Raw genomic sequence first — 16,936 nt, 5'->3', positions numbered from 1 at the left:
AAGGAAAAAAACACACACACACACAAAAAGGGGGCATCTGAGCTGCAGTGGTCCTGGTCCACATGCAGCTTGAGCACTCAGCTAAAGGGCACCTTGATTGTAGTTGAAGTAGCGAAGGGGGCGGGGGAGCATTTTGTATTTTGTATGTTTAGTGCATCAGAGAGATGCAGAAGCGTACTTAGTCATCTGATACAAAGTAGGAGTTATTAGGTTTCAACTCATTAAAGCAATGGTAAGTAGTGCTGTTATTGTTGAGTCACAACTTCAATCATTGGGGTGGTACACAAGCTTGTAACAAAGGGAGCAGATTTCTTTGTTATCACCAGAGCGACCTTGGATGACACACATCAGTGGTGGTGGATTACTCCGAAACCCCTTGTGTTGTTAGTGCTATCAACGGTGCACACGTTTGTGTTGTAATATTTCGCCAACATATTTTGCTTTATTACACACAATGCATTCTTGTGAATGTTAAAAAAAAGTTACAAAATAACAGCTTGCAGTTATTTAATACACAATCTTAACAAGGGAGATGGGCATCATTGCATGCCAAACTGGTAAGAAAAAACAACATTGCTGACGTTTGAAAACAGTTGGAGCGTATTTTTTTTATGTAGCAATGCCTTCAATGTTTTCCCACTGTGTTCTGTTCACTAATTTGAGACAAATGGCGTTTAATGCCTACTTTATGTCCTCTTTCCCTTTTGACTTTGTCACTTGGATGATCAACACGATCACTACTAAGCTAATTATTGAGCGAACCACTCATGCGCATAACAAAGGATTGTGCCCTTTGTTATGCTATTGTCTTTGAACAGATCTGATGGAAGATCACAAGGTTTCTTTTCTTTTTGTAGTTACTGTCGGCCTACGGCGAAGATTTATGCTGGACCGTCAGAAAGGCAGACGTCATTAGACCAGGTTGTGCTTGTGTGCTTTGGCCCTGCAGGATAGCGTGGCGCGGGGGGGGGGGGGGGGGGGGGGAACTAGGAAACAAAGGAATGTGTTCAAAGGCCTTCAGTGTCTGACCTTTACAAGCGCTCTTCGCCCAAACACACCCGATTCTTATCAGTTGCCCTGCTCGCTTCAGGTTTATTTGGCAAGCAGCCTCTGTGGTCACCATCCTTTATTCTGCGTGCATGTTTGTTCTCAGGACGGATGTCTGCAGAAAGATGAAGTGTAAACACAGAGCGAAGCTATGATTACTCTCCACTTGGCTCTTTTTTCATAGATTCTCCATTAGGGTTCATTGTGATCATCTACCAAGTACTTTATCATGAAGGAGGGTTAGAGGGGGCGGTCTGTATTTGGACAGAGCAAAGTCTAACTCAAACAACTGCCTTTGGTTTGCGACTCTTTCAAACGTGCAGTGTCAGTCTGGCAGACTTATGGATTGAAACGACGAGACCGCGTCTGCACTTCAAATTTTTAGGGAAAGCTACAGACGCAGAGGCACGCCTCACGGGAAAACGTGCTAGTCCTCTGACGAGCCCTTAGTATTTGCAGGTAGAATTTCATGCGCTGCACTTGGTGAACCAGGGTCGCAAGGTCTGCCACGCTTATCCCATGTGGGCGGCATCAACGTGCTGTCGACTCCACATTAACATTTGAGGAGACAAGGCACAAAGATCCAAACAAATCAACACGGAGACATTCGCTTCCAGTTCTGGACGATTTGGTATTACATTGGTACCTCTACTTACGAATGTCTCTTCATACGAAATTTTCAAGTTATGAAACGCCTCAACAGGAAAATATTGCCTCTTGTTCCGAAAGACATTTCAAGACACAAAAGGTAAAAAAAACCTACTTGTAGCTCTGAGGTTCCTGAACGCAACATACAGTACTTATAGCTTTTCTGCCATTGGCTATTATCTAACCTCTTCCTGGCATCCCATTGGCTAAGAGGGACCTCCACCATATGTGTCTATGTGTGTAGACAGATTGGTAGATATGTGTCTATGTAGCGTTCTCGTCATTCGCCCCTCGGGCCGTGAGGCGTTCCGATACTTTAACGAAAATGTGAATCACCCAGAAAAGGTGTTCACAAGTCGGGCGATCGCTCACTCTGCTGATGTTTGCCTTGGACATTTTCAAAGGATTATTAAAAGCTGACAGAAGCTTTGGATCAGTTCTTTACAAAACGTCAGGCAAAAACCACTTCTGAGAGAGAACATGAACTAAAGAGGGCAAAAAACAACGAGGACACAGTTAAAAGTTAAATGATCATCATTTTTATTCTTTTTTTTTTTTTTTACATAATGCACAACTCTCATTTATTGTGCAATAATCTCATTGAAACATGTATTTGTTACATATTTTGATGCATTTTTTTGCTTTAGAAAACATTCATGTCTGAAATTTGGGGGGGCTTGGAACGGATTAGGGCATTTTCATGGAAAACACGTCTCTACTTACAACATTTTCTAGTTAAGACATTTCTTCCAGAACCAATAAATTTCGTAAGTAGAGGTGTCACTGCACTCCATACACTCTATTTTGTTGTTGCGATCCATTCTTTGGTAGCTATCGCTCTCCTCTCAAAAAACGTGTCTTCTCACTGTAGCAAATGCCCCATGCTGAGATGAAAACACGTGGGAGCCTCTTTCTCCTCCATTGTTGTTATTTATTAGCACATTTCCTTCTTGCCACACCCTTGCTTTTCCTTCCATCATCTTCTTGTGGGAAAAAAAAGTCAACATTGGGGAAGCAATAAATAGTTTAGGCTGAGAAAAATACAAACACACTTGTTTCAAATGAGCACCAAGTTCCATTCCTTTACTGACTTCTATCAGTTGAGTAATAAAGAAAAATGCATTCTTTGTGGCACAATGCTACAGAAGAGGGGGACACGGATGTTTGGAACGTTAACCACGTTTGCGATACTGGTACGAGCTAAAAACAAGTGAGTTCAGCCAATCACAGGAAGCCTCTACAAACGTTCTGTAGCAATCCATCCTGCAGATGTTGAAATGCATCATCCCAGAGCAAAGATGAGAACTGGCTCAGTGACAAAGATTCAAAGGAGGCAACATTTGCTCAGAACTATTAGTGGTAAACATTTTCAGATTTTTTTCATTGTCAAGTCATTGTTTGACTATTTTGATGAGAGACCACAAAATGAATCAACTAATTGAAAACAACACGGAGAAGATAAACAATCATGCCGAAAATCTAATCACAAAAGCATGATGGTACATATGCGTAGAAAACACATCCAATCAAGTCCAGTATTCGAATTTGGATGAATTTGCTTCAATACAAAAACATTTAAACACTTTCATAAACATGGGACATTTGCCATTTCGAGATTACAGCCATTTTGTGCAAACTATCTTCTATTGCCATGGGCTCAAATGTATTTCAACAAGGTGACACCATTGTAGATATAACCCAAATTTTGAACACACGCAGGGGGAAAATCCATTGTGGTGGATGACAGCCTGAACGTCACCAAATTCTGAGTTACCCTCCCTGGAACTGCTTTGCCAGGCCTTCACAGACCCACAAGCACATCTTGTTTCATTTACCTAACTGTCAATGCTTACTTCCCACGAGCGCTTGGCTAAATGTGACGACGATCTTCCCGAAAACTAAAAGCACTATCAGGTCCACACAGTTGTGCCTACTCATTGAACACAATGCTGCAGTGCGGCCCCTGCTGCCTCCTTCCAAGTTGCAGAGTGCCGCAGATTTACAGAAAGACAGGAACACTGAAGGAGCTTTGTGGCTAAAGGCCTGTTTGGCTGCAGGCAGCAAACGGTGCACGCTCTGTGAGGTAAAATAAACTTGCTCCAAGGGTTTACGTGTCCGATCTGCACTCTCTTGGAAGAGAATATTGTTTCATAGGAGTCTTGGAGAATGCTAAACAAGCACAGGCTGTGTCCATGTTTGTAGCAGATGTGTCCGCGCGGTTGCATCAGAGAGGGAGGCCACACCCATTGTAAGTTCAATGTTCTGACGGTACACGCACTCCCTCCCATTATTATTATTATTTTTTTTTAGCATTAAAAAGTTCAGATCGGACCTTTTGATTCCTTTGAAACTAACAAATTACAGCTGTACTCATGTCATCTTTGAAGAAAATGTTTCTAGTCCACTAAGCTAAATATGAAGGAATGGCGCAGGAGGGTCCCCGGTTTTTGCCATTAAGAGCGCCACCATAGGCACAGCATACATTTTGTATGTGGATGAAATGTGCAGTAAGTCGGGAAGCAAGCGAGACTCGTTAAATGCACAGACTGTTTCCAGTCTGCTCACACAAAGCTATTTCCAGTGTTCGTGCTTACATAAGCCTGCCATTTCCCCGGCTGACAGACAGAAAGAATTTAATAAGGGGCTGTGCGATATGGCCTTAATTTCTCCTGATACCAAGAAACTTTTGAAAGTTTTTTTTTCTTCCTCCAGCACGAGCTCCCTCCTCCCTCCTTGCCTTCAGCCAGCACTAACTTTCATGGAAACAATAATGTTGAAAAAAAACCACTCCCGGTTAGAAAATATTCCTTTTGTCAAAGCATGTACTGTACATAAATAGAATCGTGAATAGATTAAAATTCAAAATTACTGCCCGGCGACAGCTGGGATAGGCTGCAGCATGCCCGCGACCCTTGGGGGGGATCGGCGCTTCCGATAATGGATGGATGGACAATTTAACATCTTCCAGTACAATAAGCCCTCAAACTGCACGGCTCAGCTGGTCCATATGTCAGAGTAGTCAAGGTTATTATAGTTGACAAAAAATAATGAAATACAACAATGTCAATGAAAAAAACATTTTTTTAAAAACGAAATAGCATAAAAACAAAAATGCTTTTCAAAAAAGGAAAACTAACTGAAAAAGCATTTTATGTTGACCAAACCAACAAAAACTAACAATAATTATCACAGGTGGGAGTAAGTCACATATGTGCAAGTCACGAGTCTCAAGTCGTAACCTTCAAGTCTCAAGCAAGTCCCAAGTCACTGTGGAAAAAAAATGATGGCAGTCAACTCGAATCGCCACCAAATTTCAAGCAAGTCAGGTCACTACTTAATTCAAGCAAGTCGTAAATCAAATCACAACCTCTTGCTCAATACATGTTGGAGTGCTACATTTGTTTTCACTGATCCTACATTTACATCTATAAAAATGAAATGCAAAACAATGAACTAATAAAATGAATGTCTACAATTCAATTATTTCGAAGAATGCAGGTTATTTTTTTCATATTGACGTTTGTATAAGTAGCACACTGTGAACGTGGAGATGAATACTTCTCAATTAAATGCAGAATCGACGTGAAGTATTTGACCAGCGATTATTCAGCTAAACTGTGGAGCTAACCTGGTGAGCTTAGGTTCGCAGAGCTAGCTTAGATGCATCAGACAGATGACACGAAAATGCAGATTTAAAACTACTATAAAAACAAAATGACTTGCCAAGTAATGAAGTTCAAGTCTCAACTCAAGTCAAGGCATACCCACATTTTTGGCAAGCAAGTCCAAAAAATAGCAATTTGAGTCTAACCCGAGCAAAGTCATATGACTCAAAATCCTCAACTCTGATAAATAATTACAGCAAAGGCGTCCTTTGTTTTCATCTTTGACAATGAATTGAAAGAAGAGACTTTGGGGTTGATTTATAATGTACATTGGGTTTTTGTGTATGCGTGTGTGTATGTGTGTATACATGAATAATTCTGACTAATAAATATAAATGATGAGGTAAAATGGAAAACCGCCCGGCCCGATAATTGTTCAATAGTCACATACCAGTTAAAAAAAAAGACCAAAAAAAAAAGCAAGCAACACGCACGTACAGGCACGTTATGTTCAATGAAGACTCTAAATTGGCCGTACTTTGAATGTGAGCATGGATGTGCAGCCTTGTGTATACCGCTTCTCAGGCTTATTTAGCTCAGATAGACATAAGCTTCTTTGAACTTTGAATAGGATTAGCCTCGAAAAAAATGAATGGAAGAGTGTGCATGAGTTTTAAATCTACTCCTGTGATTTAATATGTCTAACAGTGATGTACCAGCCGCGGTCAGTCAGTTGAAATGGAAGAAGTCGATTCCTTCTTTCATCTGTAATGAGTTGAGGTTTTCCTCTAGAACGCCAGCCGTCATGTCCTAAACACATCCGAAACATTGTATATGAGCGGAAAAGCACAAGGAGAGCAAGAGAGAAAGACAAAATGCTTCTTCAAAACCTCATTAGACGCGTAACGGTATTTTTCAGCAACTGTCTCGGTGGCCTCCTGCAGAGTTCTCAATGAAGTTTTTGGATGTGCAAAAAATGTACAACCACACGAATAATCTTCTGCCTTCAACAAATCAAGTTTTACCTTGGCTTGTCAGCACAGTTCAAAGATATGCTTTGAGCAAAGTGGCATTTGGCTGACAAACATGGGATCGAGTCCAGGTGTTTTTAAGAGAAAATTACACCGACTCCATGTCTAATTCCCATAATTGACCAATTGGCATGGCTTGCTGATGGGGTCAGCGTAGATTTGATGTCTGAATCTGGGTGATAAGGATACAATTTGTCATTTGGCAGCCTGGATGTTTATTCATTCATTTATTTATTATTCTTATTATTATTATTTTACATCTGTGTGCATTTTACAAGGCCACGCTAAAGAAACACAATAAAAAGGAATTTACCTGACATGGTTTCAAGATATGACCAAATAGATTTTGACAACAATTTGAAAATGAGCAGATCTGTTGATGTTGATACAAGCGCCATGTGTTCAAAGATCAGGCTGCTGTCTCTACCCATTTCCTGCAAGCCTCCCTTGTGCTAACGTCCTGTGCCGGGCACACGCCCTCGCTCATTATGTCGTTAACTCAGATTGCAGAGCTGGGGGTCAGAAACAGCAAACACACAAAAACACTTTCAGCTCACCAGCTTGACACAGATGATAAAAGGGGGCGACGCATCTTTGTAGTGCAGGATTGGGATCTTTGGCTTTGGTCGTTCCTAAACAGAGCGCAACAAAAGACAGATCCATGGTAGCTCTCGATGCACAGACATTAACTCATCTGACAGTCGCTGACAGACATTAAATCTGGACCGAGTCTGAAAAGACGTTTAAAAACGTCTTTGGGAGTGAATGAGTTAATTGCTTAGTTACCGATAACCTCACCTTGGAGTCCTCATATGTGTAAAAACCCTTCTTTATCTTATTCTTGTCCACATCACAGAAAGCTTTGACCTTAAAAAAAAAAAATGACATCACAGTCATGAATAGAGTACTGCTGGTGCCCACGAATACCAACACAACTCCCAATAGTACACAACTCCATCCGTTAATCTGTTCTATTCTTGCCATATATATATGACAACATACTTTCTTCTGATTAGTGGCGTTAAGGCAGCGGTACAGCTTACGGCCCTGTTTCCCGGCATTCCATATGGTGAAGCTTTCCCATTGGCTAATGACTCTCTCCTGAAGGAATCCAACTCGCAGGTTCCAAATGGTTTCCCTGAAAACGGAGCAGGTATAAATCTAAGTATCTACATCCGTGTCCCTTGAACACGGCTCATCAACACGCTCACATATTTCCCATAACGCACACACAATCACGTTCATAAATTCCCGTCTTCGTGTGGTTAGTCAATCATCTCGGTGCGCCTTTGTCACCATCTTAAGTTTTTTTACAAAGCATTTCACACCTCACAAACGTGGGCTATAATTACTTGATGTGCGCGAGGTTGTGGAAGATGATGCTTTTACTTGTCAACGGAAGTAGCGAACGGGGAGGAGGTGTCAAGAAGTTGTGGGGGTTGGGTGGAAAGTAGGCAAGCTTGAAATAGGCTTCCCAAAATAAGATGGATAATAGACGATGACAGAGAGGAGCGAGGATTGGTGAAGGACGAGGTACACGTAGACATAGTAAGAAGCACATCAAGAAAAGTGAAAGGAGAGAGAAATCGGGACTTTCCTGAACATATTCTAGGCAAAAATGTTGTATTGCATGTGTGGGTTGAGCTGATAGAATCCGGGATGGCGATGGGCAGCTGTGAGTAGGTGGAAGATCAACAGTATGTCCAGCACGAGTAGTGGGGGAGGAGGTGCGGGTTGAAACTGACTCTTTCACAGAGTGTGTGGTGGCCTTCTCGTGGTAACGGTACACCACAAGGCAGTGGTCAACTCTGATCACAAGTCCTCCTTGACGAAGACTCTGGTAAAAGAAGATCAAGTCCTCAGGGACTCCCTGGAGGCAGATGTGAAGTGCATGATAACAACCAACAGCCCGAATAAAAAGAGTCGTGCTTCGTGTTGATGCAAAAAATGTCGACCTTTGTTTGTCTGTATTAGCGAGCTGGCTACTTTCTGACGTTAAGATTTTACAGTTTGGATTTTGGAATTGAAGAAATCAGGCAAACGATCAAAAGAGACAACACTTGCATTTCAATTCCGACTCGCAGTGAGAATTAATGGGTTCTTTCCCTCCACAAATTTCCATGGAATTCTGTTTATTGTTTTTCAATAATCCTACTAAGTACCAAAAAACCCCTACCGGGCAATGAAAACAGTACTCGCTGGGGTGCCTTACCTTGCTCTCCTCGTTGAACCATCCAACAGTTGAGAACCAGTCTCTTGAGCAGAACCAAGTCGGCATGATGACTGTCGGTCCATGGGATGTATATACCTAAGGTGTAAGAATGTCTTAGCATAACACCAGCACATGTGCAGTATAAGCGGTTCGGAGAATGGTAGGTAGAAAAAAAATCCTGTCTGTCAAAATACTGCTGTGAACTCAGAATTATACTTCAGGAGCTGATTGACAGTCATTCACTGGACACATACTGAGACAGGCAAAAAAAAATCACACTCTCACTGAGGGGGAAGTGAACCTACTCTGCCTGCACTTAAGTCAGGTGACTGAACCACAACACACTCGGTGACTAAAGATCATCTCATTAAAAATCATTCAGGAGGAAGGAATTGGGAACTTGTTTGGATCTTGGGCTGCCTTTCGAGTTATGATCGGTAGTTTATATTCAAGTGACTGCTAAATCCAAAATCAACAAAAAACTGATTGCGGTCAAGTTTGCTTGATGGTGGACAGCCACCGACTACTAAACGGATAATGGTTTAAAATAAACTGTTGAAATCGGAGAGCAGCGCAACCCTCAACTCAGCACAGTCATGTCAACAACACAAAGAATACCACAGCATGAGGAGTTACCAGGCTGGTCCAACCAATATTTTGGGCTCAAGCAGGTGATCTGGGGGTCACCTTTGCAACACCAGTATTGTGTGTGCGTTTGTCAACCATTTAGTTTCAGGTGAAATTATAGAATATGTCTGCCTCAAAAAGTCACCTCAGTAAGTCACACGCAGAGGTTGATTTTCAACTTTGCTAGAAGTGTGCTCCCAAGCAAGATGTGAAAAGATTAATGCCATTGTTTTGGCTTCTTCTTCTTCTCTTTGGCTGCATCTCCTCAATGCACCAGAAAGCGATTATGAGCTGTGTATTTACATCTTCACAGACCCCCACCTCAATGCTGCTCCAAGCCTTCCTTACGCGTGCCTCGTGTGTGTGTGTGTGTGTGTGTGTGTGTGTGTGTGTGTGTGTGTGTGCGTGTGTGTGAGGGTGATTTCAGGTTAATCTCCTGTTTTCCTCAGTTGCCTCGCTATATTTCAAATGATGTGTGAATGTGTGCACTTAACCTTTATGTGCGCACAATTGCGTGACTCAAAGGCTCACTGATGAAAAACATTGCGAAAACCTCAGAGTCAGCTTGACGAATCTGTTAAATATGAGCATGTGTGTGTTTATGTGCATCCCACCTACGTCCATGTGTCCCCTCTGTTGCAATATCTCAACACTTTGCAGGTGTAAGCGCAGGCCAACTGCATGAATCGGATGAATCAGAATGTGGGAAAGCATGAGAAAGAAGATGCGACTAGTGAGGAGGGTTGGGAAGGTTATTGATAACCATAGCTAATGTCCAGCAGATGAACACTCAAGAGTCCTGCTCTGGATCAAGTTAAGCAAGCACCACCCTGAGTAAATCTGCTTTACGTCTACCTAGCCTCTGCTTCTTGACCCGACAAGTGGAGGCAAAGACGCAGAATGTGGAGAAAGAGAAGTACACTGGAAAATGAGCTGTTTTAAAGCTAGAGAAGAGAGGAACAATCACATCCTCATGAACTGTAATGTCATATAAAGATACTTCTATGTCTGGTAAGGCACTATACAGACTGTGTGTGTGTGTGTGTGTGTGTGTGAGAAAGAGCAAAAGAGACCTGTTGCTGTGGTGACAGTGTGTTTTGCTCGGACAGCAACAGCAGTTCTAATGCTACATTCCACCGCTTCATAAATTGAAATACCGTATCCTGAATTCTTATTATACATGTAGCTGTACTTATGTTTCAAATTTTCGGTTTTCTGCCTCGTAAATATTTGATAGATTTTGTTAAGTACACACAACTATAGTACACGCTAATTTTCTGAAAGGGAGTTTTTGAAACTGATTGTGAGAGAGAGAGAGAGAGAGACAGGTTTCACTCAATTAATTGACGGTCTAGGCTTATTGTTCATGCCTCTAATCGTATTTACAGAGTCAGATAGTAGTTACCATCTTTCTTCCTGAGCTTTAGGTCAGATTGTTTGTAGTGTAACTCCAGCTCTTGAATCAATCATCAGAAAACTTTATCCGTCTATTTTCTATTTAGGCTCATTGGCGGCAGGGAGCTGGAGTTGACGTCAGCTGACCTTGGCCAGACGGCGGACGGCACCTTGATTGCCAGTCCGTCACGGGGCACGTATGGAGGCAGCCAACCATTCACGCCTCTGCTCATTGAGTGAGATGTGATCGCAAGGACTGCACGAAAATCAAGCCTGTGAACCACGACACTACCAATGACTCATATTGTCCGGGAACCACTATTTTAATTTTTGGATGATGTTGGACAACGTCCAGTCTTAGGAAGCCGTTTTCCCCTTGAAATACCTGACGTCTAATAAGTGTGAGGATTGGTTGTCCCCAAGAGTTTTTTTCATCAATTGTCTCACTGCGTTTGCTCCTTACTTCTCAAGAGATAGCCACACCATCTGGATGAAAGTTTAATATTTTGGCAGTGTGGATGTGAACGTCATGTACTGTTGCAGCACTATAAGCATACCCAGATGTCCCCTGAAGATGGAAGACAATCTGTTTGCTCAATAAACTCACAGTGCCGTTTTGTTTGCAAAACTATCAGTTCCACTACTGAAACTTTCCACTATTGACAGATGGCGGCATGAGGCGCTTCCTCTGGTGGGATTGTGAGCGACAGAAAGGTCGCCGGCGATCCTGTAGTTTACGTCCAGTCCGCTGGCACATTTCCGTGGAAACGGCAAGGGGCAGGTACGTATCCTGTTTAAAACTGACCTGCTCTCAGCCTGCCACATGACCCCTTTGAAAGGCCCCTCCAAACAGAGCGCAGCGAGTTCGGAGTGTTTACTTGCGTGAGGAGTTGATCTTGAGTGATTGTGTTGATCCAGCGGGTGTAGCGTTGCGTGGATCCCTCTGGAAGCCTCCGAACTTTACAGCCTATCAACTATAATGGAAACACACATTCATGAGAGGGTCAACATAATTTTCAAAGAATCATTGAAAACATTTGAAATGATTACTGGAACAGAATTGGTACATTGAACACAGTAAGCACAGCCAGCGGAGGATGGTGAAGTGCCTCGTGACTGAAAAAGGGCAACACATAACCTAAGGGAACATTGAACACAAATGTATTTTTCAACATTTAGAAATATTGTTTCTTGTGATAAAAATATAAATTAAAAAAACACAATCTAAAGTCTGTCTTCAACAGGTTTACTTCTGCCAGGAAGGTTAAGCGTTCAAAGTGTGCTGCATCTTAGTTTGTTGTTAGCAAAGAATCTCAAAAAAACTATTTTTATTAATTTCCTTTTAGCAAGGAAAAAACAGCACTCTGGCTTGAATCCACAAAATCATCTCACTTTTTTTTAAATTCTATACCAGTCTTAAAATGTGAATACCATATGTTTAGATGTTTTTTAATATACTGTACGTACATTGACCTTTGCAGCAGTTGGAATCCAATGGAGATGCGGTTTGATAATCAGACCACTTTGGTTAAAGTCTTCTTTTTTTTTTGCCACAATATTGACCCAAACTCTATGATCAATAATAAGCACATGGGAAAGCCGAGGCTCTTGACAAAATTAAAAATGAAAGATGTTTTGCATTTTGACTCTGAGCTGTCAAGTGAAAAAAAAATGACAGGCGTAAAAGAAAGGGACAGGCTGTTTGGGCAGGGCGGCAGGCCTGCTGTCTCTGTGCTGCCTCCCTCACTACCCTCACACACATGACCTCCAACCCTTGACCCGGAGGAGGGCCACAACGCGTCAACACCAGATACTGACACTGTTCTACACCCCTACATCATGGCATGCCAACTCAGTCGCTCACATTTTGCTAATACAGTATTACTAAGACTTGGTCGCTCATGGTGTAGCGGTACGCATGCCGGACTTGTGTGCGGGCAGCGTGGGATCAGTTCCCACTCAGTGACGGTGTGAATTTAGGTGTGATTGGTCGTTTATCTCTATATGTGCCCTGCGACAGACTCCCGACCAGTTCAGCGGGTATAGTGCCTTCGCCCGTAATCAGCTGGGACAGACTCCGGCAACTGCCCGCAACCCTCGGCAAGATAAGTGGAGTTGAAAATGGATGGATGGATTACTAATACATACTATTTGGATTTGATTCACTTTCCGCACACAGGTCTCCAAAACACATGAATCCAGATATAACTGACACCTTCTGGCTGAGGGAGCGGCGTGGAGGACAAACGACAGAAAGTGAAAAGACAGTTCAAAAGAAAAGGTGGGGTGAGGAAAAGGGAAGGAAGGCAATGACAAAACACGTCTAGAAAAACTTACAGAGCTTAAGTGGAGGACAGACACCTCGTACTGCAGCCGAACTCTTTGGGGCAACATGATGTCATCCTGCAACACACACACTGTCAGTCATTCACAATACATGTCAAATGTGACTCGGGATGCAAACATAATAGAGTGTGATCTCTGTTGGAGTCTACGGAGGCTTTTCAAGAGAATGTTCGTAATAAATCATATTAAAGATTATGAGCTCGAAGAGAACAAATACCCAACATGAAGAATTCTGAGCAGGACCCCCTCCTCCCCCCACTCCATCTCCTCATCTGGAACTGATTTTCTCTTAATGTAAGTAATCAGGCATGTGGGAGGAAAAGATCACACTTGTAACAACATTTAACATGTGCTGGACAATGTCTAAAAGAAAGCCTTCTACTTCATCTACTTCTGGACTTTGCCGGAGGACCTGAACTGTGTCGAGCAGAGACCATTACAAGAGAGCTAATTGAGCAAGTAGGTTGTTTTACGAGAATGTAATCGGACTGTCAGGCATTGTTTTTCTGAGGGACACCCTCCACTGGAAGGAAGAAAAGTCTTTACATGTAGTTTAAAAGCAAGACTACAACGGAATGATGAGGTCAACTTCATTTGATTAGTGACAGAAGGCTCCAGATGGCCTTTCCATTACAGATTTTTCAAGTCGGCCCTCAGAAGACAAATGACGTTTTAATAGAACTAACATAAGACTGCACACTCACTTACCGCATCCTGGAAGCACAAGTATTTTCCACAGCTCTGCGCCACGGCCTTATTTTTTGCATATCCCACTGAAAAAACAAAATAAACAAACAAACAAAAAAAACCCAACAAAGATTCTTTAGATTTCCACTTGTGATCTTTGACATTTAATGAGCACGTGAGACACAGATTAGAATATTATCAATCAATTGTACTTTATTTAAATAGCACTTTTCAGACATAAAAATGCAACTCAAAGTGCCGTGCAATTAAACGTGCAACATTAAAAGAGAACCCCCGTCCCCTAACATACAGATTATATCCCCACAGGCATGCCTATGCTCGCACACAGAGACGCGCGCGCACACACACACACACTCACACAAACATACAAAATCTGCACACATACTCTGATATTAAAAAAGGCATGGCAAGGCACAGAGAAACCATTTGGGGGAAAAAAGCACCCAACGGGAGCCAATCCACGCTGAGTGGCAGCCGACACACTTCCCAGCGTGGAGGCCCCCCAAGAAGAAATACTAGCTCTTAAAAAACAGCATTTTTCAGCAAAAACAATTGCATCTAAGAAAAGGACTCAATGCTCATCACAACAGAACAGACCCCCTCTTGGTTGGTCCGAGTTGTGGCCACTGAACACCAGTGAGATGTCCCTTCCCTCCAACCTCTCCCTCCAAGTTTCCACCACTTTTCTGGAGTCATCCTAGGACAAAGACATGGATACATTCTGTAGATATCTAGATAGATAACTAGATGGCTACTGTAGCTAGAAATGAAGAAAATGTATGTGGTACTATAATGCAGTGATGATTTTTTTTAATTAGAGAGAAGATGGGTGCATACTGAGATTGTACAACATATTCAAGAAGACAAAGCACATATGTGCAAATGTGAATAAAACAAACATACGGTGCTGGCGTCGTCAAAAACAGATAGTTCCATAGTGCCGGTGAAATCTTGGTCCAATATTGCTTGCAGACACTCATCTAGCCAACAGGAGGCATTATACACAGGCATGATGATACTCTGAGACACACAAAATATTCTCATTAATCAAGCAGTAAATGACCACAGAATGCATTAAAATGTGAAAATTATGGTCTGCTTTTTATATTGTCACCATTGTTTGATAGAAAATGAACAAACAAACCAATGGTTCATTGGCTTCTTACATCAACAACATTAGAAAAAAATTGAAATTGTTGAGGATGCAGTTATGGAAAACGTTACATTCTTAAATTTTGAAATTTCTGTGGTGCTTTGGAAATTTAAGGATTTTGACAATGTGATAAATACCCAAAATGTTGTTCATGAGCTGAATGTTTTGAAGCTGCAATTATTTGAATTGGTTAAAAAAAAAGGTGGAAGGAAAATGTAAATATATAAAATGTTGCTTGATTTGGGAATTGTTTGAGGAAAAATTGGGAATTTTTGAAATGGTAGGCTGTAGCCAGTGTACGTCTTGAATGAGCTGAAGAGTTTGAGGTAGACTAGGTAAACACTAAAATAGAGGAGGTAAATATTGCACAGCACGGAGAACACGGGTATCCAACTCAAGGCCCTTGAGCCAGATTTGGCCCACCACATCATTTTATGTTGTGCAAATCAACTTCAGAGTTCTTGCTAAAATATCAAAACAGCAAATTATCTTCACGTTTAATAACGTTGATATATTGCAAGCATTTTTTTTAGCAATCTGCATTTAAAAATAAATTGATGATTGATTTTTTTTTCTTACTGGCTTCTGATTTCAGAACTGATTGTCCATCAATTTGTTGTGTATACACTATATAGCAATATGAGGAGATCATGCATTCAAATGTATGTTCATATGAGCTATTACAAACATACTGTACACTATAGATAAAATCCAATAAATAATTGATAACTACTTACTTTTAAGTAATATAGCGAACACTGCTTGCACGTTATGGCTTTTCATGATTAACACGCGTAAGCTCTACTTCAATTACCTCCCTCCCGCTCCAAAACATTTTTGTTGGAAACAGGCAGCACCGGTTTGGACAGTCACAGTCACGTCAACCGTGTTGTCACTCACCACGTCAACGGCACCCTGGCGCTTCTCCTGCCCTTCCAGTGCTGTTTCTGCTGCACTTTGCACGATGCGGAGGCGCTTTGGCGGCTTCATATTCACCTCGGACACCTCGACTGGCCATTCCATGCTTACCTCCACGCGTAAAATAGAAATTACGGGCTCCTACGACGAAGTTTACAAAAGTGTCATTAAATTAAATTTCAAAACTGTTTCACCCAAAGAAACACTTCGGTGTGTTTATTTAGAGTAGTAGCAATCTAATGGGTATTTATATTTTTTACAAGAATGGCTCGTTCACGTACGCGGCAAGCCCGCTGTGCAGTGTTTTCCGCAAACAATCAAACTCATGCTCTGATTGGCTGATCGTCGAGAAAATAAGACATCGGATTCGCGATTACTCTTGTCAGTCTTAGAAAGGAACGCCCACTTTATTTGCGTGGACCACAAAATTTGAGACTTGTTCATTTTGTGGAGCACTTTTTCCAAGGAGGACTTACAAAATTATTCACATAGTTGTAGAATACAGTCATACACATTGTTACCATAATGCCATAAATGTGAAAGTCCGTTTTAACTTACTGTTACCAAATAACAATGTTCTTGCTAAAAATGTTTTTGTTTTATGTTTTCTGAAAATGTTAAAATACGACTGAGGCAACAAGTGAATACAATAGTGACTAAAAGAAAAAAAAATACAACGAAAAAAGATTCTGTAAAAATAAAAAATAATATAGATTTAATGGAATGTCAGCCTAAAGAAATGTGTTTTTAACTACAGTACTTGTAAAAAAGGCTACTGAAAGGACAGCACTTAGCTAATTAAAAAAAGTGCATTCCACAATTTGGGGGCAATGCATTGCAAGGATCAATCATTTAGCGTTTCATTTCACGTGATGGACATTAGGTAAAGGCAGTCAGCAAGCAGGCTGCAGTCACCAGGCCATTGAAGGCTCTGTCAAGGGCCAAAAAAGAACTGATTTGGAATAGTTTGGTCTTTTATATTTCTCAGTATTATATCACAATGCGAGAGCTGTATTAATCATTTGTCTGATTTCTGCACTCTGAAGTATAGCATTTTCTCACAGCTCTGGCATTAAACTTCCATCCATCCATTTTCTATCTGTAAGCTGCAGCATATCCTAGCTGAATTTGGGCGAGAGGTGGCATTCACCCAGCACTGGTCATTCCCAGTGCACATGTAGACGAACCATCATCCACACTCACATTCAGTCTGATGGACAGTTTGGAGTCTTTAATTAACCTAACG

General features: G+C 41.6%; 1 protein-coding gene across 7 annotated transcripts; it reads right to left on the bottom strand.

The window, feature by feature from the left end:
• Positions 1 to 2,239: 2,239 nt before the first annotated feature.
• On the bottom strand, positions 2,240 to 15,988 carry qtgal (queuosine-tRNA galactosyltransferase). Of its 7 annotated transcripts, XM_086120291.1 has the most exons (13): positions 15,673 to 15,988; positions 14,523 to 14,639; positions 14,217 to 14,316; positions 13,620 to 13,684; positions 12,903 to 12,968; positions 11,444 to 11,539; positions 8,544 to 8,639; positions 8,077 to 8,201; positions 7,334 to 7,469; positions 7,130 to 7,198; positions 6,889 to 6,963; positions 6,017 to 6,110; positions 2,240 to 4,962 (listed from the first exon to the last, which is right to left on the bottom strand). In XM_086120291.1, exons 1-12 carry the CDS (start codon positions 15,793 to 15,795, stop codon positions 6,030 to 6,032), a joined length of 1,149 nt encoding a protein of 382 aa, XP_085976417.1. In that variant the 5' UTR covers positions 15,796 to 15,988; the 3' UTR covers positions 2,240 to 4,962; positions 6,017 to 6,029. The 7 variants fall into 7 exon arrangements, 3 of the variants coding, with proteins under 3 accessions (XP_085976417.1, XP_085976416.1, XP_085976418.1); XM_086120290.1 differs by having other exon boundaries at positions 2,240 to 6,110; XM_086120292.1 differs by having other exon boundaries at positions 2,240 to 6,110; positions 8,077 to 8,168.
• Between the last annotated feature and the right edge of the window lie 948 nt (positions 15,989 to 16,936).

The sequence above is a fragment of the Hippocampus guttulatus genome, chromosome 9, assembly GCF_054856545.1.
Source record: "Hippocampus guttulatus isolate MCC_2025c chromosome 9, RoL_Hgut_1.0, whole genome shotgun sequence".
Taxonomy (NCBI): Eukaryota; Metazoa; Chordata; class Actinopteri; order Syngnathiformes; family Syngnathidae; genus Hippocampus; species Hippocampus guttulatus.
This window is presented reverse-complemented; position numbering and strand designations above follow the sequence as displayed.